Source organism: Diabrotica undecimpunctata, chromosome 8, assembly GCF_040954645.1.
Source record: "Diabrotica undecimpunctata isolate CICGRU chromosome 8, icDiaUnde3, whole genome shotgun sequence".
In the NCBI taxonomy this organism is placed as follows: Eukaryota; Metazoa; Arthropoda; class Insecta; order Coleoptera; family Chrysomelidae; genus Diabrotica; species Diabrotica undecimpunctata.
In genome coordinates, this window is record NC_092810.1 from 2,624,597 (window position 1) to 2,650,524 (window position 25,928).

Sequence of the window (25,928 nt, forward strand, 5' to 3'; positions counted from 1 at the left end):
TTCGTTCCGCATCACGTGGCCGAGGTACTTAAGCTTGCGTTGTTTAATTAAATTAAGCACTTCTTTTTCTTTTGTCATGCGCTGTAGGACCTCAACGTTGGTGACATGCTCCACATAAGATATTTTTAGTATCCTTCTGTATATCCACATCTCGAAGAATCTATTTAGGGAAGCTTTAAAAGATCAAAAAGGAATTATCATAGGAGGAGAAATAATTAACAATATGCGGTACGCCGACGATACTGTGATTCTAGCTGAAAACATCGACGATCTGCAGGAGCTAATCAATAGAGTTGACATGGAATGCACAAATTGGGGACTGTCGATAAATATCGATAAAACTAAATACATGGTGACCAGTAAAGTGGATATCGGCGCAACCCAACTGATATTAAACCAACAACCGCTGCAGAGAGTTCAGAGATTCAAATACCTTTAATGTTGGATTACCCAAAATCTAGATCCATCCTTCGAAATTCGATGTAGAATTGAACAGGCAAGAAACTCATTTCAAAAATTCAAGCCTCTATTATCCAATAACTCATTAAATTTGGAAATCCGTGAAGAGTTTACAAGATGTTACGTGTGGTCTGTACTTTTGTATGGATGTGAAACTTGGACTTTAAACGCCGATATCATGAATAAAATCGAGGCGTTTGAGATGTGGTTGTATCGAAGGATGCTAAAAATTCCATGGACTAGCAGAACTAGAAACGAAGAAGTTCTTCGAAGAATGGGACATCAACGAACTCTATTAAATATTATTAGGAGGCGTAAACTAGAATATCTTGGACATATAATCAGAGGACCAAGATATGAGTTCCTTCGGCTAATTCTCAATGGTAAAATCGAAGGAAAGAAATGGATAGGACGGAAGAAACTCTCTTGGTTGAGGAATTTGCGGCAGTGGACAGGTTTGACAGCGGACCAATTGCTACACGTAGCGCAAGACCGAGATCAGTATAAAAATATTATAAGCATGGTAGTCGCCGACGTTCCGTAGGGATATGGCACTCTAAGAAGAAGATTTTGATCTAGTTCTCTCCAAATCAGGATCAGCCTCTCTCCCACTTCCTGTAAGTTGTTTTGTTGGATCGGTGTCGCTCTTAATCGCGTACCAAGGATATCCCATAGATTTTAAATCGGATTTAAAGTCGGACTATGTGCTGGCCATTCCATAGTGTTAATTTCTACCTCTTCTAGATAATTTCTAACGATCTGTGCAGCGTGAAGTCTGGCATTATCTTGCATTAGTATGAAATTTTCACCGATATAAGGAGCGAATGGTACTACATGTTGCTCCAGGATCTCCAATATGTACCTTTCAGCTGTAACAGTTCCATCTTGTTTGACCACTAGGTCCGTACGTACGGTCAAAGAAATACCACCCCACATCTTAACGGATCCTCGACCAAAAAATGTGGTGTATGAGAAGTTACACTGAGCAAATCGTTCGTTGGGTCGTCGCAACACACGAACACGTCTGTCGTTATTGTACAAACAAAATCGGGATTAATCAGTAAATAGCACTCGTTCCTAGTCAGCCTCTAACCAATTAACGTGTTCTCTGGCAAAATGTAGTCTCCCCCTTCGATGCTCTGCAGTTAATAGAAGACCTAGGGCGGCAATCCTAGGTGTTAAGTTGTATTCCCTAAGTCGCTGGCGAACAGTTTCAGTACTAATTTGTATAGCATGCACGTCTCGATGCTGAATTTGTAGACTTCGATGTGTTACAAAACGTTGCCGAAGAGCAGAAATTCTTAAAAATCGCTCTTGAATAGTGGTAGTTACTCGGTTTCGTCCTTGCCCTGGTCTGCGAGTATGATCCTCTATTTCGAGGAATCTTTCTAACACCCGTGAGACGGATGTGTGGGACACATTAAACCGACGAACAATATTCTTCGGTAACTCCAACCTTCTTCCGACAGTATCACTGCTTGGGCACATTCATCTCAGGTTAAATTACGTGATTGACGCTCCATAATAAACACAATTAACAATAATCAACAATTAAACAGTAGCCGAATAAAATTCGTGAACACTTGGAAATTATACGAAAATGGTTGCGTTTCGATTTAATTTGAGCTTCTTACCACTCCCTGACACGTGTTTCTGGGTCTTCCCGTCATCAGAGAGAGCTTGTAAGAAAACTCAAACTAAACCAAAACGCACCGACTACTCTGGCAATTATAGAAAAAATAATTACCAGAGTATTTTAGACAATTTATTTTACCAGACAATTTACTTTAATTGCTATCGACACATTTAACTTCAACTTGGAAATTAGTATATTTATAGAATTAGTACATTTTTTGCTTCTTTTTGGTTGGTTGCAAAATGAGATTTGTTAAGCAAATGAGATTTGTTAAGCAATGTCTGAGAAGAATTTCAAAATAGATTGTACCATTGTATGAAAGTGAATGGCAGTCATTAAGCATCATGTGTTATACATTTCTGAAATCAGTACAAACAGGAGAATCCAAATATCAAACTAAAAAAGGGGGAAGTAATTTAAAAAAAAATTAGTGATGATACGGGGGGTGAGAGGGTGCATTTCCCAGCAACCTTAAATATGATATAATGTCTCTTCCTTCAAATATTAATTGACGTGTTTTTGCGTTTTTCCTTAAAATTAGAAGGGATAGTTTTATCTGAAAAGCACTGTATAGATATATGAGATATTTTGATAAATTTCCGCGGTTAGTTAAATGGAAATTACTGAGTTCTCGGGGACAGAATCCTCTTGATAATCGCTCCAAAATAGGTGCCGAAACGTCGACTTTTAAATTCTCAACGCTGTTGCATTATTATAAGCATACTTACATCAGTAACTAAATTTATTTTTGAACCCTAATATCATATGATCTATGCTCCCAATTGAAATAGGTTTGCGGCTTAAGGCCTGATGAAATCTGAATGTACATATTGTAGCAACAAATTTTTTGTTCTCTGATTATTCACGAAATCATGGTTTCCCACTTGTTTTATTTTAAATATTCTTGTAATATAAATCTTTATTACTCGATTTAAATGTCTCGTTCAATGGAAGTTAACTAACTCCTATAGGCTGGACAGCATACGCATATATCGCCAAAAGAAAAAGGTTAGTTAACATTGAAGAACTATGTTGTATGCAAATCCTAATAACCAAAAAAAAACAAATTTTTCAGTCTTGCAAGGTTTATTGAAATAAATACAAACATTAAAAAAAACTATCATTGGGCCTATTTAAATCATTTCGTCACTAGAACTCCGGAAATTTTTCCTATTTACCATAATCCTTTAGGAACAACCTTTACTACGCCAAGACCTCCAAGTCCAATACCTCCAAGTCCAATTCCACCAAGTCCAATTCCTCCAAGTCCAACACCACCAGCGACGACCTAGAACAAAGTATACCATTAAATACTAATCTTTTGCTTTCTGAGGAAAGACAGTCAAGTTGACTCGCAACATCGTCATTTAGAATCTGAATAAATTGTTGAGTTACACCTCATTAAAAATGTAGTTAGTAATAAAAAACTTGCTATGATGGTGTTTAACATAAATGACAAATTAAAAAAAGGAAAAAATTATAGATAAGCCGATCATAAAGAAAGTTCAAGTAACAACAAAAAAAATAACATTAAAGCGTTTAATTGAAAGCCTTTGCTAATTTACTTAATGTGTTTAGGATCTATGTAAGCGGTTATATTATATTTTACCTTTCAACCACAACCGTACAAGCTAATCGTACTTCTTTCTCAGCAGAACAAGACGTCCAAGATATCCTAAAATTGACCATACAGCCAGGTCACATCATTCCTCAAAAGATCCCTACATCTTTTGAAAAACCATCAACTTCTGAAGACTCTAACGGCACTCAAGAACTTATAACGCCAATGAAAATCTTGATTACACCTGAGCAAATCTGACCATTTCCTAAAGCTGCACAATGCTAAGAAGCTCGAAGAGGAAGGAAGAGAGGCAGAAGTCGTATTTTAACTAGTAGACCAGAGAAAGCAGAGGCCGAAAGATTAGCTCTTGAGAGAGAAAGGAAGAAGTCTGGTAAATTATCTGTAGCCATCCGCAATATATCTAAGAAGAAGAAAGTTTGTGACGATTCTGAGTCTTCGTCCGAGGAAGTACAAATTCCATATCGAAATACAGATGATCATCTAGAAATATCTCTGAGTTCTGAGGAGGATGAAATAATGAAAGAAATAGATTAGAATAATAGTTCTGTGAATCTTAAGAAAAAAAAAAGAAAATGAAAAAATATCCATCAAACGTGGAGTACGGCAGGGTTGTGTTTTGTCACCCACTCTTTTTAATCTGTACTCTAAAGAAATCTTTAGGAAAGCTTTGGATGACAAACAAGAGGGAGTAAGACTAGGTGGAGAAGTAATCAACAATATTAGATACGCTGACGATACAGCCATTCTTGCAGAAAATTGTTCTTCAATTGAAAATTGAAAAGTGGATGGCAGTTGGAAGGATCAATATAGATCAAGATCTGATTTCTCTTAATGGAGAGGAGATCGAAAGGGTAAATCATTTCAAATACCTTGACAGCTGATTAAATGTAAATTGTGACTCTGATGAAGAGATAATAACCAGGATTGACATATCATGTAAGGCTTTTATGACATGGAAACCAGTTTTATCAAACAGACACCTGTCGATGAATATTCGTAAGAAGGTCCTGAAATGTTATGTGTGGTCCATCCTATTGTATGGTTGTGAGACATGGACGTTAAAAACCACAATGCTAAACAAGTTAGAAGCATTCGAATTGTGGTGCTATAGACGAATCCTAAAGATATCGTGGGTTTCGCACACTTCCAATGAAGATGTTCTTCAAATGATCAATTCAGAACGTCTGCTCATAAACTCCATAAAGAGGAGAAAAACAGAATACTTCGGCCATATAATTAGATGACCTAAATACCATCTACTTCGCCTTATAATACAAGGAAAAGTGGAAGGAAAGAGACGGATTGGTCGAAAGAAACTTTCATGGCTGCGTAATATTAGACAATGGTGTGGTTCCACAGTAGAAGAATTATTTCGCGCAGCAGCAGACAGAGAAAGGTTTCAGGAAATTGTAAACATGATGACGGCCAACGTCTGAATACGGACACGGCACCCAAAGAAGAAGAAGAATCTTAAGAATAGAAATACTTGCAGTATTTTGGGCACATTGCTAGAAGAACAAGTACGATGGAAAAACTGATAGTTGAGGGTAGAGTTGAAGGAAAGAGACCTAGGGGAAGATCTCCAAGCCGCTGGGTAGATCAAACAAAAATACTGATTAACCAAGGTTTACGTGAAGCCGAACAACTAGCCCAGGACAGAGAAGGATGGAGAGAAATCGTAAAACAATGTAAAGGTCTGATGGTGTCACCACATCCCAAAAGGGATTAGGACTGAGGAGGAGGAGGAATCTTAAGACTGACGATTTTGTGCTTGGTAATTTTGTACTAAAAAGTCTGTTGTTTATTATGTTGGGAGAGTATTAAAGTGTGATTCATTTGATGAAGTTAAAGTTCAATTCAAGCGTAAAAACGGACGATTCTGGAAATTTTATTTTCCGAATATGGGGGACAACAGCGTTATTGAGAAACAGGATTTAAATTGCCTGCACCAATATCATCTGAAGGTACAGAGAGAGTAAAATCATTGTTTGTATTTCCGGTTAAATTGTCAAAATACAATGTACAATAAAGAAAAGTTTTTATTGTGTTGAAAAAAACATTTATTACATCCTGTCCCGGACCTCCCTACTAGTGTCCCACTCCTCCCAGTGGTATGGGTGGTATGGGACATTTGCAGCTCCCCACACTATCCATTATACTTCATTTTAAAGAATACTTATATCAGCCATTTTTTTTTAAAGTGAGTTTTGCCAAGAGCTATCTAACATATCCTAGCATTATTATTTCACGAGGAGATAATAAATAATTAAAAAAAATATTCAAAAAGTGTCCCACACCTCACACTTCTTCCCTAATTAAAAAGATTATGGAGAACTCCAGTGCAGTTTACCGTGCCTTTTACTCCAACGAAAGGTCTTCTGCGAATTCCATTAATCGTTTAGAGGTGTATGTTGGTTGAGTGTACTTATACATGAATTGAACAGATTCTGGATTTGTAAAAGAAATGTAAAAGCAGTCCAAAACGATGTATTTGAAGATTTTCTTGTCAGTTATTGAAGCAATATTTACTTTTGCGAACTGGATTAAAAATGAGTTAACTAAAAAATAAAAATAAAAGCAGAAACTTCAGCTAATTGCATACTCATTATAAAAACTTGAAGGAAACATAACGAAACAAGCGCTAAAATAGAAAATAGTTGTTTTATAAGAACAGAAAAATGGGAATATAATTTGAAAAATAAAAAAATCTTGTAAAAAATGGTTCATACCAGAAACAAAATTAAATATAAACGCCTTGTTGCAGAACCAAACCACAGTTTATCTTCTATCTTTTGTTTTTCGTTCTTTATATTTTCTTTTTTATATAACGCTTCTTAGAAAATTTGATTTTCCAGCTTTTAAGAAAGCAATAGTAATTTATATAATGTATACACTTACTGTGCCTGAAGGACCGGCAATAACAGCTCTGGGGCCAGCTAGAGGTACTCCAGCCAAAACTGCTGGTGGGCCAGCTACAATGGCAGGTGGAGCAGCAATAATAGCTGGAGGAGCAGGTACGACAACTGGGCTAATAATCTAGAATTAAATGAAAGTAATTAGTTAACCAAATACTTAATTAATTTTGCTGAACTGTGGACTAAAGATACGTAAAGAAATTCTCCACTTACCTTTGGTACAACAACTGGGGCGATTGGGGCAACAATACCAGGAGAAACAGCTGCTGTCACGACACCTCCAGCTTTGGGTGGTGCAACTACGGCACCTCCGATTGCAGCACCGACGATAGCACTGCCGTCTGGTCCAACGACTTTGGTTTCCGATGAAGGTCCTTGAATAACTGCGCCTGGTTCTCCTGGACCAACAAGGCTGATAGCCGCTGGGGCTAGGCCGATGACTGAGGCTTGAGCGCAGGCGAGAGCCAAGATGAAAACTACCTAAAATTTAATTGAGACATTTTGTCAGTTTGCCAAAAACGTTTAAGCCGGTGTATGAAACAATAATGTGTAATGAAAAAGTAGCTGATGAGAATCTACGTCTTGTACGATGATAAAATACACGTGATTGAAAATAAATTGTTATACCTCTAGTGCTTGCAAAATCTCTTTATAATCCTGACTCTCCCGGAGGAACATCGTGATGTCGTGTATTGTCTAAAGCACTCTGTCTCTGGTCATTTCTTTTAATATATGCTGTTATGCTATTTATTTACCTATATTTAATAGGTCTATTTAATAGGTCTTTTGCATATTACTGCAGTTTGATCAATCCATTTTGTTGGAGATTTTCCTCGTGAATTTTTGGCTTTCTACCTTTCCTTGAATAATAAACAAGTCTTTCCATGTTTTCTGTGTCTGTTCTCATAAGACGTTCAAAGTATTTTAATTGTTGAAGATGCACTTTGCTGGATAGCCATTTGCTGACTTTTAGTTTAATTAGAATTGAATTATTTGTCCTGTGGTCGATCCACGAATTTCGTAACATTTTTCTTCGACAGAACATTTCAGTGGCATTTATCTTTCTTCTTTCCGCTTGTCGCAGTGTCCAAGATTCACATCCGTATGTCAGTATTGGGAATATTAAGCAGTTAATCACTTGCAAAATAAGACAGAGCAGATAAAGAGATTTACAGAGTATTTCAGAATAAAAAAAAAATTGTTTCAATGCAAACACATCACCAAACTCAAGAAAAATATCTTCATCAGGAGGGATCTAGACATATTACTTTGAATCCCAACACTGCGCCAATTATTCTCTACGGCTGTGAGAGCTAAACTTTCACAGCTATATTAGAAAGCTTATGGAGGTAACCTCCTCATCCTCATCTTCAAAAAGAAACAAGGTGGAGTTGCAATTTATGTAAAAGAAAATCTTTTCTTTTAAGAAAGAAGTAAAAGATCGGGTAAGGGTGACTTTAACTTGTTTTTGGAGAATTTTGAGAATGTCATAACGTCCTTGCTTAGTAAAGGAGACAAACTGATCATACTTGGTGATTTTAATATAAATTTTAAAATTGAATCTAACCTTTCTTTAGACTCTCATAAGAGCCTGGAATAAAACATTATGGACAGTTATACAATAAAACAAGACTCACTAAAGGTACGACAAAATGCGTATATTGGTACATTAGTAGAAATGTCCTTTACTCAACAAGAGCAGACGAAAACGACAGAAACGGCGTGAAAAAAAAAGTGGAAATAGCACTATTTTAAGCTGACGACAATTGGGATGGAAGATGCTGCAGTGACCCGGTTTTTTTGCCGTGACACGTGGAAAAACTATTGTAACCTAATAAACTAAGGCAAGAAACACAAAGCACTACGATAAAACTTATTAAAAATCCATTTAATATCCAACTGTGACTATTGTAATCCATTTTGTTGTTTGAATTAGACACACAGATAAAATGCCTACATCAACAACATTCCTAACGTGTTCCAAATGAATGAACAGCAAATAAATAACGATAAAAACGTTTAATGAGACAATTGTCATATTATAAATCACTTACCAGAGAGTTCATGTTGCTGAAGTGATATCAAACTAGATCACAAGAAATTATGTGAAAATCAGGGAGTCGATCTCTTTATATAGATCAAAAGAACCTTGCGAATTAATTTATTGAATTCCTTACGCCTTCCTCATATTTTTAAAACTATTTCATTAAGTATGGACTCAATAAGTCATTATAATGGACTTAATTGTCGGGTTTTTCTCATTAAATAGGTTGTAAAATCTGAAAGAGTGAACAATAATCATCCAGAATGCGAAAAAAATGTAGAACAATAAACAACAACATGAAGATTTTAGTTGAAACCGGAAAAGAGTGTGATTTGATTTTGTAATATATTTTTGTTTATTAAAAGGTCGATTTGGATGGTGTAATAACTGAATTGGTTTACTCAGATACACGAGGAACCTTACCAAGGATGACCTTATTTTACTCTTTGTCAAGTTTGTATGTGTTAATAATAAATTTATTGTAAATGTTGTATTTGCAAATTATTGTAAAATAATGTTTAAAAAGTGTATGTATTTTCATAAATTAATTGCTTTAATAGAATATAATTGCTTTAAAGAAGAAAGAATGGGTGACGGATCAAATCCTTGATATGATGGAAGAAAGAAGACAACACAAATGCAAAAATCAAGTGAAGTATCAAGAAACAAGTCACAATATAAAAACAAAGATAAAGGAAGCGAAGGAACGCTGGCTAAAGGAGAAATGCGATGAAATCGAAGAGCGCGACAGAAGATATGACTACCACAACATGCACAAAAAGATCAAAGAATTAACAACTAAAAAGAAAACCAATAATCCCCACCCGACACTAATAGACGCAGACGGAAACCTTATATCAGACGACTTGAAGCTCATTGACACATGGAAAGATTACGTAGAACGACTATTTAACGATAAAGGCAGAGCGACAGTGGACCAAGATGACGACATGACTGGACCCGAAATACTAAGGTCTGAAGTGGAAAAAGCCATTTCATCGCTAAAAAACGACAAAACACCAGGTCCCGACAACATACAGGGCGAGATCATAAAACTCCTGTGCGAAACGGATGACCACTTCCTCGACTTTCTGACAGGCCTTTTTAACACCTTTTACGACAAAGGGGAGATTCCGGAGGAATGGCTTCGATCGACCTTTGTAGCCATACCTAAAACACCAAGTGCAAAACACTGTGATCAACACCGCTTAATAAGCTTGATAAATCACATTACCAAAGTTTTCACCAAAATCATACACAATAGAATATATAACAAATGCGAAGCAAATATATCGGAGTCACAGTTCGGATTCAGAAGCGCATTGGGCACAAGAGAGGCGATCTTCAGTCTGCAAGTTTTAATTCAAAGATGCAGAGACATGCACAAGGACGTCCACTTGTGCTTCATCGACTTCTCCAAGGCGTTTGACAAGGTCAAACATGATAAACTCATGGAAATGCTCAGGAAGATGCATATTGATGGCAAGGATCTGCGCATAATAACCAGTCTCTATTGGAACCAAAGTGCTGAGATAAAGATGGGCAACTTACACAGTGGGAAGATAGATATTAAAAAGGGTGTACGACAGGGATGCGTCCTCTCGCCGCTCCTGTTCAATATATACTCTGAACAAATCTTCAGAGAAGCACTGGGAGAAGTTTCGGAGGGTATCAAAGTAAACGGAGAGGTAATCAATAATATTAGATATGCTGACGACACAGTTATTATCGCAAATGACTGCAACGAGCTTCAAAGACTCATGCAAAGCATACACACAGCAAGTCAAGAATATGGTTTAGAACTCAATACAACCAAAACTAAATGCATGCTCATCAGCAGAACACAACAACCTCCGATGCAATTGACATTAAACAACCGAAAAATAGAACAAGTGGAGACATACACATACCTTGGAACCACAGTCAACACAAAATGGGACCAGTCAACAGAAATAAGATCACGAATTGAAAAAGCGCGAAACGCGTTCAACAATATGAAAAAGTGGTTCACAAGCAAAATCTCAATGGAATTAAAATTAAGACTGGTCAAGTGTTATGTCTTCCCGGTCTTGTTCTATGGATCAGAGGCATGGACCACAACGGAAGCCACCCTGAAGAAACTAGAATCCTTTGAGCTGTGGATATATCGCCGTATTCTTCGGATATCCTGGACACACCACATCACTAACGTGGAAGTAATGCAGAGAATAGGCAAAAGCAAAGAAATAATCTTCACCGTAAAGAAACGGAAGCTTGAGTACTTCGGACATGTCATGAGGCATACTAAGTACCGGCTGCTACAGTTAATAGTCCAAGGAAGAATCGACAGTAGGACGGGACCGGGAAGAAGACGACACTCATGGATGCATAACCTGCGACAATGGTTCGGACTAACATCGACCGAACTGTTCAGAGGTGCCGTAAACAAAGTCAAAATAGCCTTGTTAATAGCCAACGTCCGAAACGGATAGGGCAAAGGAAGAAGAATAGAATATTTATAGAATATACATTGGAAAGTTCCAGGGGACACAAATCTATGATTTGCTTTATAGTCACTAATCATCACAAGTCAATTAATCACAAAAATCCACCTATAGCAATTCTAGATACCCGAACTCTAAACTCAGCAGACGCAGGAAGTGAACACAAACAAGTTTTAACAAAAGTAAGAATGAAAATAACACCAAAATATTTTCTACAGAAAATCACCGAGGAAAAATTCAATGTAGGATCACTGTAGAACGACTCTATAAGAGAAATGTACCAAAGGAGGCTAGCATAGCAAATACAGCTGAAAAAAATAGACGACATCGAAGATATAAACATGAGCTGGAAGAAAATTAAAAACAATATTGAAGAAGCAGCAACAAAAGCTCTAGGAAAACGCAAGAAAAGAAATAGAAGAGAAATGTAAAGAGAAACGAGAGGCCTATACGAAGTAAAAAACATCAAATACTCCAGAATCCCGAGACATCTATAGAAGAATACGAAATGAAACAAAGCATTTGGTAAGAAAAACAAAAAAAATGACCACTAGGAACAGTTTACAAAAAGGATGGAAAGCGACTTGTACGGTACACAAAAACAAATATGGAGATTCATAAGAAACCGACGGAAAGAAATGGCAGAATTGAATAATACAATAACATACCAGCAAACTAATAGAAAAGATACCTGACGAAACTCTTTAAGGGAAAGGAAAATAATAATCAAAATAATAACGTACTTGAATTAAGACACGAAATAGAAATCAGTTTTCAGGAAGAAGAGATAGCCATAAATTCATTCAAAAATAGAAAGTCACCAGGACCAGACGGAATAACCAACGAGCTTCTAAAACACGCAGGGGAAAGTATAACCCTAGAGATGACAAAACTTATACAAAACTAATATTGCAATGCAAGATACCAGACGTATGGAGAAACAGCATAATGATACCAATGTTCAAGAAAGGAGATAAAGAAGACCCCAACAATTATAGAGGCATAAATCTACTGAACACCGCACTTAAGCTTACCACAAAATTCCTAACCAACAAAATCAATAACTAACAATTTTATCAGATGAACAGCAAGGATTTAAATCCGGAACTTCCTGGGTAGACGCCGTATTTGTAATAAGACAAATCACATAAAAGGCCATCAAGTACAATAAACCAGCATATCTATGTTTTATAGACCTGACAAAAGCTTTCGATCGCATCCAAGTCGAAGACGTCTGACACCTACTGTATAAAAGAAATATACCAATCAATATTATACAAACCATCGAAAACATCTAATTACATAATCGAATACAGTCAAAGATAAATGGAAAAAGGGAAGATACTTAAGATTTGACTCCTAAGATTCCCAAAAGGAGTCCTTATTTTTTAATGGCCTTGGCATAGCCAATTGAGCAGACTATTTTGTAATTTGTATTCACAGAACAACAATCAGAGTTCGAGTTAGTACTAAATGTAAGTTAAAAGTAAATTAAAGAATTGACTTTTTTTGACTGTTCTTTTTTTTTGGTTGTTTGTGATTTTTTTTTATTTTTATTTTTTTTATTTTTTTTATTATTTCCTTATATTACTTTTTTGATATTGTATGTAATATGTATATATATTTTTTATTTTGTTTTGGTCATCTTTTATAATAATTTTGTTTTACATATTTTTTTTTATTTATTTATTTTTTTTTTGTTTCTTTTTTTTCATTTTAAAGGGAGTCTGTTGGCGAAATAAATTCTCAACACAATATATTTTTAACATATTTTATGTTTTGTGTGACACAATGTGTTCTATGTTTAACTTTAAATTCTAATACGTGCGCGTTGTTAGAAAACAAAAAAGGTTCGTTATAAAATGTCGGGCAGAAAGGATGACTTCTGGTCAGTCCAATAAAAAATTGTACTTTATAGTAGAAAAATATAAATTAAGTTACATAAACATATAAGTGGCTCTTCCCTTTGGAAATCCAATCAGTTTAGTGTAAGTTGTGTTTGTGGAAATAAAGGTTTTATCGTGAAAAGTTGCCTAAATTATTCCTAGCGTTCTCACCTGGGAAACTTCTTTAATGTTGTAAAAATCCAACAGAGTCTTCGGAGCGGCTATTTACGGATGCTCTGAAAGTGGAAATAATGTCTTTCCTGTCGTAATAGAAGAAACGCTAAAATGGTCGATATGGACACAATAGCGACATGTGATAATAAATCACGAAACTCGAAATCCGAATATTTCTAATTGTTGAAACCAAATTCAGATTTTTGCTTTAATCTGTGCCTTCTAAGAATTGCAAGGCAAAACAGACGTTGATACAGATGTAATTAGAAAAATGGGGAATCTAAAATTGCATTACACAACATATCTCCTCAACTAATAAATGGAAAACTAACACAGTGTATACCAGTACAAAGCGGAATCAGACAGGGTCACTCGTTAAGCCAACTTCATTTTAATGTAATATTGGACGAAATAATACAAGCAGTACGTAAAGGTCATGGTTACAGAATGTGGAACAAAGAAATCCAAATATTATGTGATGCAGACGACGTCGCATTAGTTGCTGAGATAGAAGACAAGCTCCAAAAATTAACACACATCTTCAATACAACAGCCAAGAAATACAATATGATAATATTCTCAGAAAAAACCAAATGTATGACAACATCTAAACACTAACTACGATGTAAAATCGAAATTGATGGAAAAATAATAAAGCAGGAAGCAAGGCTTAGATATCTGAGAATAAATATAACTAGTTACGGGGATGCAGATGAAGAAGACAACACCTGATGCATCTAAAACGAGATGACTACTAGAAACAACAGAGATGAAAACGCTTCGACGAATATCAGGGAAAAGTCTTTTGGATAGGAAGATAAGCGAAAACATAAGAAGGACATGCAATATAGAAGACATAAATGAGTCACCAAATGGACGAAGAAGTATTGGCAGACCAAGAAAAAGATGGTGCGATAATTTAAACAATTTAGAAGGCTAATATTGAAGAAGAAACAGACTTTAAAGCCTACATAAAAGAAGGAAGAAGAAGAATATTATAACACAATCATTCTAATGATCAAATTAATAGTAATTTTACGATGGTTTTATGGTAAAAATACAATTTTTACGATAAATTTTATTATCATAGATCAACATTGAAACCTTTGTTAGGAATATAAAGAACTTGTGAATAGTAAACTTAAAAAATTATCTTCATCCCATTCTTAATTCCAATTATTTTAATTTTCTCACGTCTCAAATATTGCGTTAATTTTAATCTTTTCTTAAAGTGCCCTCTCCTCAATGGAGGCTGGCTACTACAATTTTAAACTCTTCTCTATCTTCAGCTGTTCTTATTAGCTGTTCAAAATTTAGCCCTGTCCATTGTCGGATGTTTTTGAGCCACGATAGTCTTTTCCTTCCTAGGCCTCTCTTTCCCTCGATTTTTCCTTTCACTATAAGTTGGGCATATTGGTACTTATTATTTCTCAGTATGTGGCCTAGGTATGATGTTTTTCTAACTTTTACTGTGTTAAAAAGTTCTCTTTCCTTGCCTATTCTATGCAGCACTTCTTCGTTTGAGGTATGCGATGTCCATGAAATTTTGAGTATTCTCCGGTAGATCCACATTTCAAAGGCCTCCAATTTATTTACGGTTAATGTTTTAAGGGTCCACGTTTCAACTGCATATAGAAGAGTCGACCAGACGTAGCATTCTGATAAACGTAGTCGAATTTCGAGTTTTATTCGAGAATCACAAAGCAGTTTTTTTATTTTTTCGAAAGATTTTCTGGCCTGTTCTATTCTCGATCTTATTTCTAGATCAGGATTTAGGCTGCTATCGATCCAACATCCCAGGTACTTAAATATATTGACCTGTTCTAAAATGTGCCCATTTATTGTGCAAGGTTGAGGTACGTTTTGGTTTTTTCGGATTGACATCACTTTGGTTTTTTTAATGTTTATTTTCATACCAAATTGCTCACAGGTCGAGTTGGTCTTGTCGATGAGTCGTTGTAGACCTAAGTCGAAATCCGCAATTAGCACTGTATCATCGGCGTATCTGATACTGTTGATATTTACGCCATTCACATTGACTCCATCCTTGGAATCCTCCAATGCTTCTTTAAATAGAAACTCGGAGTAAAGATTAAACAGCAGAGGCGATAGAACACATCCCTGTCTAACTCCCCTCCTAATTTCTACTTCTGCGGATGTGGAACCTTCGATCCTAACTCTGGCGTTTTGGTTCCAGTACAAGTTTTTTAAGAATTTGATGTCTTTTCCATCTAAACCGACTTCTTGAAAACGTTCTAATAGTAGGTCGTGTCTTATTCTATCAAATGCATTTTCGAAGTCTATAAAGCATATAAATATATCTTTCTGTTGGTCGTAGCATTTTTGGGCGAGAACTAGTAAACTGAACAGGGCTTCTCTCGTTCCCATGCCGGCTCTGAATCCAACTGATCGTCTCCGATGATTGTTTCGCACTTTCTATAGATACGATTATGTACGATGTACGATTTTTAGTAGGACTTTTACTGCATGACTCATAAGGCTTCTAAGACGGAACTCATTGCAGTGTTGTGGGTTTGGCTTTTTTGGTAGTGGGATGCATATTGACTCCAGCTAATCTTGGGGTATTTTGCCTGTATCATAAATGCGATTGAATAAAAGGACAAATATTTCGATATTTTCTTCGCTGATTAATTTTAACGTTTCTGGGTATATTCCGTCTGGACCTGGGCTTTTATTTGTTTTAAGATGATTCATTGCATTTATGATTTCAGATTTCAGAATTGTTGGCCCTTCGTTGTTATTTTCCAATCTTGGTTCTTCTCGTATGTCGTGAAAAAGAATTTTAATATAGTTTTCCCATTCTTTCAGTTTATCTTCCGTTGATTCTAGCAGTTTGCCATCCGTGTTCAGCATGGTGTGAAAAGTCGTTCTCTTGGTAGTCGATGTAAACTCTTTTACCTTTTTATGTAAATTAAAAAAATCGTGCCTTTGTTATAGTTCTTCTATTTCCACGCATTTTGTTTCCAGCCATTTCTCTTTTGCTTCGGTTATTTTTTTTTCGAATTATTCTATTTAGTCTTTTGTATTCTCCGTCCTTGTCATTTTTTCCTTTAGATTCTCTTCGTTTGTTCATTAATTGTAAAATCTCTTCTGTCATCCATTCCTAGTTGTTATTTCTAGGTGTTACTTTTAGATGTTTTTCCGTTGTTACATTGTTCATTTGTTCTTTAATAGTTTTCTACAGAACGTTTATGTCATCGTACTCGCTAATTCTATTGTGGTCGATATTTCCTAAATTTTTGTTTAATTCTTTATTTACTGTCTGATGTATGGTGTCGTTTTTCAATAATTGGATGTCTAATAGTTGGTGTTGAGGTTTTTGTTTCTTTTAATTAATTTTAATAATAATAATTATTAAAATTTTAATAAACCAATAATATAATTTTAATAACAACTTATACTAATGTTACTAACTAAAAATCTGTTTAGATCACCATATTTTCGAAATTATAAACCTAATAACACTACCTGTCAAAATTTGAGCTCAAAATAATTAACAGAAGTTTTCTTTTCACCAGTTTTTCCTGTTCTGATCCCATGTTCAAGCTTATCCACGGGACCTTTTTCTTTCTTCTACTTACACTTTCTTTGTATTGTAGAGAAAGAATCCATTCTTTGAGGCTACAATCTTAAGATAAAAAAAAATTCAACATTTTCTCAAAATTGTCAACAAGGATCACCTTTGTCGCTTATAAACATTTATAATAACTTTGACATTATTTATGTCATGCTCTTTTAAGTGTACTCACTTATTTTTTCTCTTCCATTGAATATATCTTAATAAGTATATGGATTTTTAAAAAATAAATGTAAATTTTGACTTTTAAAAAGCTTTCAAATTGTGAAAAATTACAAATTTTCATATATATACAAATACTATAATTATATTCTTCATTTTAATCAATTAGGATATTTGATTTGTTAATAAAAAAACAAGAAATCAATATTTTTGATATTTATTATAGAGATTTAATCGTATCAAACAAAGAATCTTAATTACCATTTCCTTATAAAAAAAACAGTCAACGCCCAGCAAAATTACAATATCGTATAACACATCATGCAACTTCTACATAAACTGCATAAGATACATTGAAGGTTTGATAAAAATAGATTCAATTCAAGTCAGACATAAAAAATATCTCTATGAGTATAAATACCAGGGGCTGTAAGAGAATTGTATTCAGTTTGTCAACAACTGTGTCTCCAGCACCTTCAACATGAACTCCATGGTAAGATAAAGATATTTTTGACAGTAAAAACAATATAAGAGGTCATATATTGTAATTGTTTTGTAAAGTCATCTAGTCTCTTTAATTTCTTTTCTTGTATTTCTTCAGTTGCCAGTATTATCTTTTACTGTACCTGTTAATGTTTTATCTCACTTTATTATCACTCTAAAACTATTTGTTTTACCAGTTTTTTCTAGGATTTGTCTTAGTGTAAAAATTTGATCTATTGTCAATTTCTGCACGCAGAATCCGCATTGGTGTGCCCCAACTATTTGTTCCGCATAAGTTCTTATTCGTTCATATACTCTGTTAGACACATGGGAGCCGGCAGCGGGGTGCAAGAGGGTGCAATCGCATTCCCTGCCCGGAAAAAAGTACATAGCAATACATGCATAGTTCTATTTTTTATATTGGTTAATGGTACGTGTAGATGCAAATCCACCCCCCTGAAAAGCAGATGCACCCCCTGAAAATAATCCTGGCGGCACCCATGATTGGACAGTATTTTATATCTCGTATTTAGTAAGGTAATTACTCAATAATTTCCACATTGAAATTGGTATCGTTTTTTATGTAATGTCACGATTATTCCAATGTTTCATTCCAATGGAAATTGATTCTTTTTCCATATGCTTAGTATCAGTTCCTGCATTGCTCTTAATAGTGATTATCTGCCTTTTTTTATGGTTCTATACTAATGTTTTTTGGTCCAACCAACTTCGCGCTTTTTAGTTTTTTAACAGCTACTTTCATTTCGACTACTGACTTTCTGGTTTGTTTCTTTTTTGTCCCGACGATCTAGTTCAATTCTGTCATCGAATTCATCGCAATTCTCTTCGAATTTGTCCTTAAAGAAACCCGTCCATCGTTTTAATGTTTTCTTCTGTTCTGTCAGCATGCTTTTTTTATTGCTACACACCCCTGTTCTTGGTTTAAAATCCATGCTAGTATTGTTCAATTTTTGAAAGAATTTTCTAGTTTCGGTCGGTTTGTTCAATTATTCTAGTTCACCGAATTTCCTTACTCTATATTCTCTTTTTTCTTTCAATTAAAAGAAATTAAAATTAAAAAGTTCTTTATTATAAATATATTTTGTTACGTAATAAAGTTTGCCAATAAATAGTATTAATAATATATATGCTTGTCATCATTAAAGTTTTATAATAGCTCACATTAAAAAGTTGTATTAAACAAATGACAACGGTTCCAACGATCCCCCATTTCTTTTTTCTAATTTAAAGTACTCGAATAAATTTCAAACGAGTTGTGCTTGTGAGACAAAAGTTTTTCCAGTCATAATCTAAAAAAATTCAATAACATATTTTCTTTTTGTCATTTCTGTCACTTTTGCCAAGACTTATACAAAACCGTTTCTTACTGTGTGAATGAGGTTAACTTTGTATGTAAATTAGTGGCAAAATGTATACACTATGAAATTTTAACCTCCAATATAAAATTAGTTGTGAAAACAACTGTTTGTGTAATTTAAATAACTTCTAAATGCAAAAACAGGACAAAAAAAAACAGCAAAAACTGCAACAAACTAATAGCCAAAAGTAAACGGACGAGAAACGTCACAAATTTTTGTACCTATCTCTTTTCGATGTACTGTGTCTAAAGCGTTCATAAAAATAACATGTGTCTTTACTTAATAACATGCGGTGATGCTAGATAAAAAAGTATGTGTTTTATTTCGCCAGGTATTAGTGGACCATAGACTCAACTGTATCCATAGGCAATTCGTTTATGTTTTCAAGCAATGAAAAAAGTGTATGATATGTATTATGTTCTCCCTTTATTTTTCGTTTCTCTAGTTCAGTTACCCTGATGATTTCTCAAAAAGAAATCTTTTGGATTTTTCTTCTATTTCGTCTTATTGTGGAACTGTCGATTCAAATAGTTTGAATATGCTTCTGAGTCCCAATAGCCAAATTAACATTAAATTAATATTTGAATATGAACACGATAAAGCAAATTTGGCAATAGGAATAAAAATGTCAAAACAGTAATTTAAAATCAAGTAGTTATAGTAATAAATATTAGCAGAGTGTAAGCATGATGATTACCAAGACAAATTCATAGATCAGAAAAGAAAGAGTAGCTGTAGAAGCTGGTCAACAATAAAAAGAGCGAATTAACATTAAGAAATTATGCAGAAAAAAGGAAAAATTTACTAAGAATTTAAACTACTAACTAAAGACAAGAATACATAACAAATTTTGATAAATTAAAGATCAGAAACCCAACGCAACGCATGTGAATTCCATTATCATCTAAAAAGATTTTTTCATCAACTAATAAATATTTTTAATCATACAATTTCCAATTTTATTTGTTACAGATCGCTGTTCTTCTCGTCGCCACCTTGGCTTGCGCTCACGCCTCAGTCTTGGGTCTTGGAGCCGCTGCTCTCGTAGGGCCAGGTAACCCAGGAGCTCTTTTAGTCGGACCTGCTGCCAGATCTGCCGCCGTTGGACCCGACGGTAGTGTCATCTCTGCTGCCGCTCAAGGTAAAACTTTTATATTTTATACAACATATTACGTGCATACAGATGTTTAGGTTTAATAATCTTTAAATATTTGTGATTTAGATGTTCTTACGAAAACTTTCTGTTACAGCCGGTGCTGTAGCTGCCGCCCCAATTCCCGGAGGTGTTGTCACTGCTGCTGTAGCCCCCGGAGCAGTCATACCTGGAGCTGGTCTCCTCGGTGTTCCAGGATTGGTCGCTCCTGGTGTTGGAATCGGTGTTGGTCCACTAGGTCTCGGTTTGGGTCACGGTCTTGGATTGGGACTAGGATTGAGACACTGGTAAATGGCGATTTTAATATGATAGGACTGCTTTTGTGATCTTTTGATTTATGTTTTGTAATATAGTAAATATAAAAGACTTGATACTTTTATTTTACCAACATTTGCTTAATTGCTCTCTAAGAAAAGTTTTGACATAATGGAAAAATGTATGTTTTAGTCAGGATTTTAGCAAAGTAGGCCATAATAGCAACAATATGCATCTTATTTTGGTCTAATCATCATCATCATCATAAGTGGCTCGACAATCCGTTGGTTTCTTGGCCAATTCACAAAGAAGTCGCCACTCCTTTCGATTCCTTGCCACTTCCCTACATTTTCTAACCCTTAAAATCTGTAGGTCTTATTCCACATCGTCAATTTTATATCTTTCACATAGTCCACCACTTGGAATGGTTTCCGTTTCACTCTGCTGTTGCGGAGGACTTCTCTCCAATCATCCGGAGTTGCCGTATAAGCTTTGTCATTAATTAAACTCATGTTTGGTTTTTACCAATTTGGATCTTAATTTAAATTCTTATAGTATTCTGTCCATGTAATTATAAATACATTGATTTTAGGAATTAATCAAAAGCTCTAATAAAACAAACAAGACATTAGAACATTTTAATATTTAGAATAGTTATTTGTTAACCTAGATATAGATAAAATTCATATACCTAATCTAAAATTAAAGTACCATGACCATGGAACCGTGGAATAAACTCGATTATAATATCTAGGATAGTAAGGATCATAATACCAATATGGGTAGGGGGGTCCTACGGCTGCTACCTAAAACAAAACAATTTTTGTAACCTCTTTTAGTCTTGCTTCTTTATTTAAGGTTGAAGATCACTACTGAACACATTTGAAGCTGTTGTAACTGCTTGGTGTAATGCGATTTTTTTTTTTTTCTAATGCTAATTTTAAGTTTAATTTTGACTTAAAACACTGTAAATCAATTTTTAATCAATATTTTTAAAAGAAAGGAATAACACCAGATTTTAGAACAAACAACAACTTAGGCAAATATATTAATAACAACAAATACCAAAAGAAAAAGCAATTACACAGCGGTGTATACAAACTTAAATGTGGCGACTGCCTAAAACCTTACATAGGTCAAACTGGCAGAACTTTTACTAAACGTATAGCAGAACATAAAAGTGCTTTTAATAGTAGAAAAACAGACTCTACGTACGCACTTTACCTTCTAGGCCATAATTATTCTTTTAATTAGTAGTTAACACGTAGACGCCACAATACAAAAAGCCAACATAGCCAAAGCGTCAATAAGAGGCCTAGCAGGAAGGAAAAGTAAACTAAAAATGAAAACGAAGAAGATTAATAAATAGTATAATTCTTCGTATACTAACATATACATCTCTCGCATGGGGACTATGCAATACATACAAAAAGAAAATACAAGCTGCACACAACAGCAGCCTAAAAGAAGCAACTAACGTACCGGGATACGTCGCAAATTCCTCTTCAGAGAATTGCAGCAAATCAAAGTGACTGAGATTATGAAAGACAAAGCAAGAACAAAGTTTGCAGAGATAGAAAACCATCCAAGTCACATAATGCGAGAGATGATAAGGTATGACGCTTTCCATAGATGGAAGCACGAAAGACCGAAACAACAAATAATCGAATAATACAAAACATATACTATGTAGAGAGAAAATAACAAAAACACCAGAGAGAAAACAAAACACCAGAGAGAAAACATACAAAAACAACATCTAAGAACACAGTTCGTAGCTCGAAAAAACTCGTGGACAACCGCAACGAAAAGCGTGGGCGCAGTTGCGTTAAGCAACTTGGTGCCCAACCCCTTGAGCACCAAGTCTCCGAAGTGAGCATAGCTCTTTTTTATGCTTGGTATCAGGAAGTTTTTAAAAGGAAACTGTTTTCTAATGTTTTCAACTGTTCATCCCATGTGCTAAACAAGTAACGTGTATTACGTTAGTATAAAATATTTTTAAATTTTGTCTTGGCTTGACCGTATATAGTGCAGCATCGGATAAAAAAAGCAATAATTTATGGCTAGGAACAGTTAGGAAGAAAAAATTTTGATATTGTTTCTTTTACAAACCGTTATATTCTTGGAGAGTTGGTTTGCATAAAGTTAATAGGATTTTGCTAAGATCTGATCGCTTTGAACACCAATTATTAAATAAGCGATATATCTTCCTGTCGAATCAGTGGTTTCGTCAACAGACACGTAGAAGTAATTGTCATTAATATTACTGACTAGTACAACGAGTTGACATGATTTCTCTTTAGAGTTATTTTAGAGAAAAGCAGAGCATAGTTCTTGTGCATATATGCAAGAGAGAATAGTGAATTTTTTTGTTAGTTTAGATAAAAGACCTCATAGGGTTATCTCTTAATTTATGGTAACGATATTTATTAGTACAAAATAATTACTTCAAGTATCTCACTACTTATACTTACGAAATTTGGATCAGGAGCTGGCGTGGGTGCAGAATTTACACTTGTCAAAGCAATAACCAAAAATATAGTACAGAAGAGAAGAAACTAAAAAGATTAAATTTATTTTATATAGTATGTAGTTGCTCTTAAAATACCTACTTGTATAAATGTATAAATACTGAGGCTTCAACTTGTATAAATCAAGAAATGAAAAGATTAACATTAGAAATGAAAAAAACTGAGAATGAGAACATTATGTGGGGCAAAATCAAACATTCTCAAGCACTTGAAAACTGTAGAGAATGGATCAAGATAAATGGTGAAAATATAAATGACATTCGTAATGACGACGATGCAGTCATTATCGATAAAAGTTAGACAGACCTGCAGACGTTACTAAACACAATTTGTGATACTGGAGAACAGTTTGGTTTAACAATAAACAGAAATGAAACAAAAACCATGGTTATGAGTAAGAGGGGTAAATCATAACAAGGATTCAGATAAAAAATGAAGATATTAAACAAGTATACAAAACGAAATACTTAGAAGTCTTAGTTACTGAAGATCTATCAAGAATCTGCAAATCCGATATCGGATGGTAAAACGTCATATCCACTCTATTCTTCTTTATGGTGCCGGAGCTTGGACTGTAAATATTGACTTAATGAGAAAGCTGGAAGCATTTGAGATGTGGCTTTTTACGAGAATACCATGGACCGATCATATTACGAACGAAATAGTGTTGCATAAAATGGGAATAAGCAGAGAACTTTTGACCGCTATTAAAAAGAGAAAGACAGCATATTTGGGGCACATACTTAGAAATAAGAAGTATGAGTTGTGCAGCTGATAATAAAAGGTAACATCGAAGGAAAAGGGGTCTTAGTAGACGACAATTATTCTGGCTGAGAAACATTCGCGACTTAATCGGGTTAAAACACAGACGCTTTTAACAAAAGCAGATGACAGGGATGAATTTCCAATGACTATAGCCAATCTTCATTAGTGAAGTCTATCACTTAATTTATTTTAAAAATGAAACTTTTTTACAAAATTGAAAAAAAAACTTGTGACGATAAAATAAATTAAATAAACTGATTCAATCAATAAAATACTGTTAAAAAAACAATGAAGGGCGAGTTTTGAATGCCTATAAAATAACTGAAACATATAGACTAAGAAGTGGAAAACTTATACAAAAAACTACGCAGGTTAGAAGGTCCGGAAGAGACATTCCCACCATCTCACTTAGCTAAATTAAGGACTAACAGCTGATACGACTAATTAAATCATGAACAAGAAACTAACTTGACTGAAGAATCTTTTACTTTTTATTTTTATTGGAATCAAAATGTTTGAAAATTTTAATAAAAAAACATACCTTAAATTTGTTCATTTTGCACTTACTATTTGGCTGTTACAGTTCATTTGATATAACAAGTACTATTCGAAAATAAATGGTGTTAAATTGTTTACTATTTTAGTATAATGTATCTATAATAATTTATACAGAGTAGAGCAAACGTTATATTGTATTGTATAGAATAGAGAGTATTACTTAGTTCTTGGGAATATTTTGATAGTCTTGATATATATCTTGAGTCTTTTTGTACTTTTTTCTAACTATTATTTTTGTAAGACGTAGTAGCCTTTGAGACTTTGTCCAGTTCTGTTCTTTGCTTTGTTTTCCGGTATTTAAGGTTTTTATATCTTGTTCCACCTGTTCCATATATCTAACTTTAGATCTTCTATAATCAAATATCACAATTGTAGAAAGTTACTCATGTTTTAATGATTTTTTGTAGGCCGGTAAAATTGGACGTTCACTCTTTTGAAAAAAATATTTTTGTTTTGACAAAAGGAGAAAATTTAATTATTATTTAATAAACAAATTAGAAGATTATTGCAGAATCTCTTAAACATTGACAAAAACCTTCTTCGTCTGACTGTTTGAGGTTTCTGAAGATTTGGGTTCTAACAAAAATGTAACGTTGTCAGTATGTATGATTCAGCTTAAAGTTATCTGCAATGTGGTAATCTCGTTTTCATCGTTCTTGGCGTGTGCCTGAAATAAGCTACTACGGAATTTTTAATATTCGTCTCTCTCTGATACACAGATGCGTAATTCAATTGGGCGAGTCACGTTCGTCATGGTAAAGTGCGATGAGAAGGAAATGAAGAGACCACTTACATCTCCCAGTATTGTAGCAATAACACCGATGCGTTTGGCCGATACGGTGTCGGTGATAAGTTCGGCCTCTTTACGAATACAGAGAGCAGGCAGTGACATGTTTTTTTTAACATGTTACCCTGATCTGTGCAGGTTTAAAGTAGCTGATGAAATAGTTTTTATAAGTAAACAGTTTTTAATTAATTAATAGTTTGAGCTCTTACTGTGTGGAATTCCATTACATAAAATAATACTCTCGACACCTTAAAAATTCCAGTTTAATATAAATTAACTCTCTTCCGATACCCATTGCAATAATGACTTGTGGCATTGTTCTTGAATGAGCTGGCTAATAGGTTTATAATTGTAGCAATTACCATTGATATTTTATGTTGTTTTAGTCGATTTTAGTCAGTCATTGTTGGAATTTGTTCCGAACAGTTTTACTTTTTATTTTTTGTTGTGAATAACTAATTGTTCTATTTAATAAAAAAAATGCCGGGAAAAACGATAACAGGAGAAATGCGACAATGTGTAGTTCATTTATTGGAGTATTTTAAAAAATAAAAAGAAAACAACGGACCTTTGCTTTCGTTATCATCGGTACATGAACGAGTAGCGGACGCTTTGAAAATCAGTCTTCGCACAGTGACAAGAATAAAGAGTGAATACAAGACAGGGGCAGCTCTTACTACACCAAGAGAGTCACGTAATGTACAAAAAAAAAAGACTAATGATGTCAGCGATACTATAAAAGGAGAGATTAGAAATGTACTGTATGGCATGAAAGCAAAAGAAGAGCACGTTACAATTAAAGTTATAAATACACAATTAAGAAACAAGCATCTCTATGACGGTTCTGATACAAGTTTGTGGCGTCTTATGAAAAATTGTGGGTTTTCATACAAACTAGAAAATAGTAGACGAGTACTATGTTAGAAACCATGTATTGTCTCCAAACGACTGTATTTTTTGAAGCATTATATGAGAAATTTTTTAGGTCCAAGCCCACTTCAGTTCGTTTTTTTAGATGAAACATGGATATTCATAAAAGGGGCATATAAACGTACTTGGCAAGATGACTGTGTGAAAA

General features: G+C 34.5%; 2 protein-coding genes and 1 long non-coding RNA gene across 3 annotated transcripts; 1 reads left to right on the forward strand and 2 right to left on the reverse strand.

Annotated features, from left to right (window-relative positions):
* Window positions 1-3,170: 3,170 nt before the first annotated feature.
* On the reverse strand, window positions 3,171-8,795 carry LOC140448223 (uncharacterized). The gene is made up of 4 exons (XM_072541331.1): window positions 8,647-8,795; window positions 6,806-7,072; window positions 6,576-6,713; window positions 3,171-3,383 (listed from the first exon to the last, which is right to left on the reverse strand). The coding sequence occupies exons 1-4, from the start codon at window positions 8,656-8,658 to the stop codon at window positions 3,270-3,272; spliced, it is 531 nt and encodes a 176-aa protein (XP_072397432.1). The 5' UTR covers window positions 8,659-8,795; the 3' UTR covers window positions 3,171-3,269.
* An 8,499-nt stretch (window positions 8,796-17,294) lies between these two features.
* Window positions 17,295-20,314, forward strand: LOC140448224 (uncharacterized). The gene is made up of 3 exons (XM_072541332.1): window positions 17,295-17,432; window positions 19,774-19,942; window positions 20,052-20,314. The coding sequence occupies exons 1-3, from the start codon at window positions 17,421-17,423 to the stop codon at window positions 20,243-20,245; spliced, it is 375 nt and encodes a 124-aa protein (XP_072397433.1). The 5' UTR covers window positions 17,295-17,420; the 3' UTR covers window positions 20,246-20,314.
* A 527-nt stretch (window positions 20,315-20,841) lies between these two features.
* On the reverse strand, window positions 20,842-24,115 carry LOC140448225 (uncharacterized). The gene is made up of 3 exons (XR_011951663.1): window positions 24,047-24,115; window positions 22,684-22,767; window positions 20,842-21,015 (listed from the first exon to the last, which is right to left on the reverse strand). It is a non-coding gene; the product is annotated as an uncharacterized lncRNA (long non-coding RNA).
* Between the last annotated feature and the right edge of the window lie 1,813 nt (window positions 24,116-25,928).

Coding starts and splice junctions, on each gene's coding strand:
- LOC140448224 (XM_072541332.1), top strand. Junction 19,943..20,051: donor CATCTCTGCTGCCGCTCAAG/GTAAAACTTTTA, acceptor TTTCTGTTACAG/CCGGTGCTGTAGCTGCCGCC.
- LOC140448223 (XM_072541331.1), bottom strand. Junction 6,714..6,805: donor CCCCAGTTGTTGTACCAAAG/GTAAGTGGAGAA, acceptor ATTTAATTCTAG/ATTATTAGCCCAGTTGTCGT. Junction 3,384..6,575: donor TTGCCGGTCCTTCAGGCACA/GTAAGTGTATAC, acceptor ACTTTGTTCTAG/GTCGTCGCTGGTGGTGTTGG.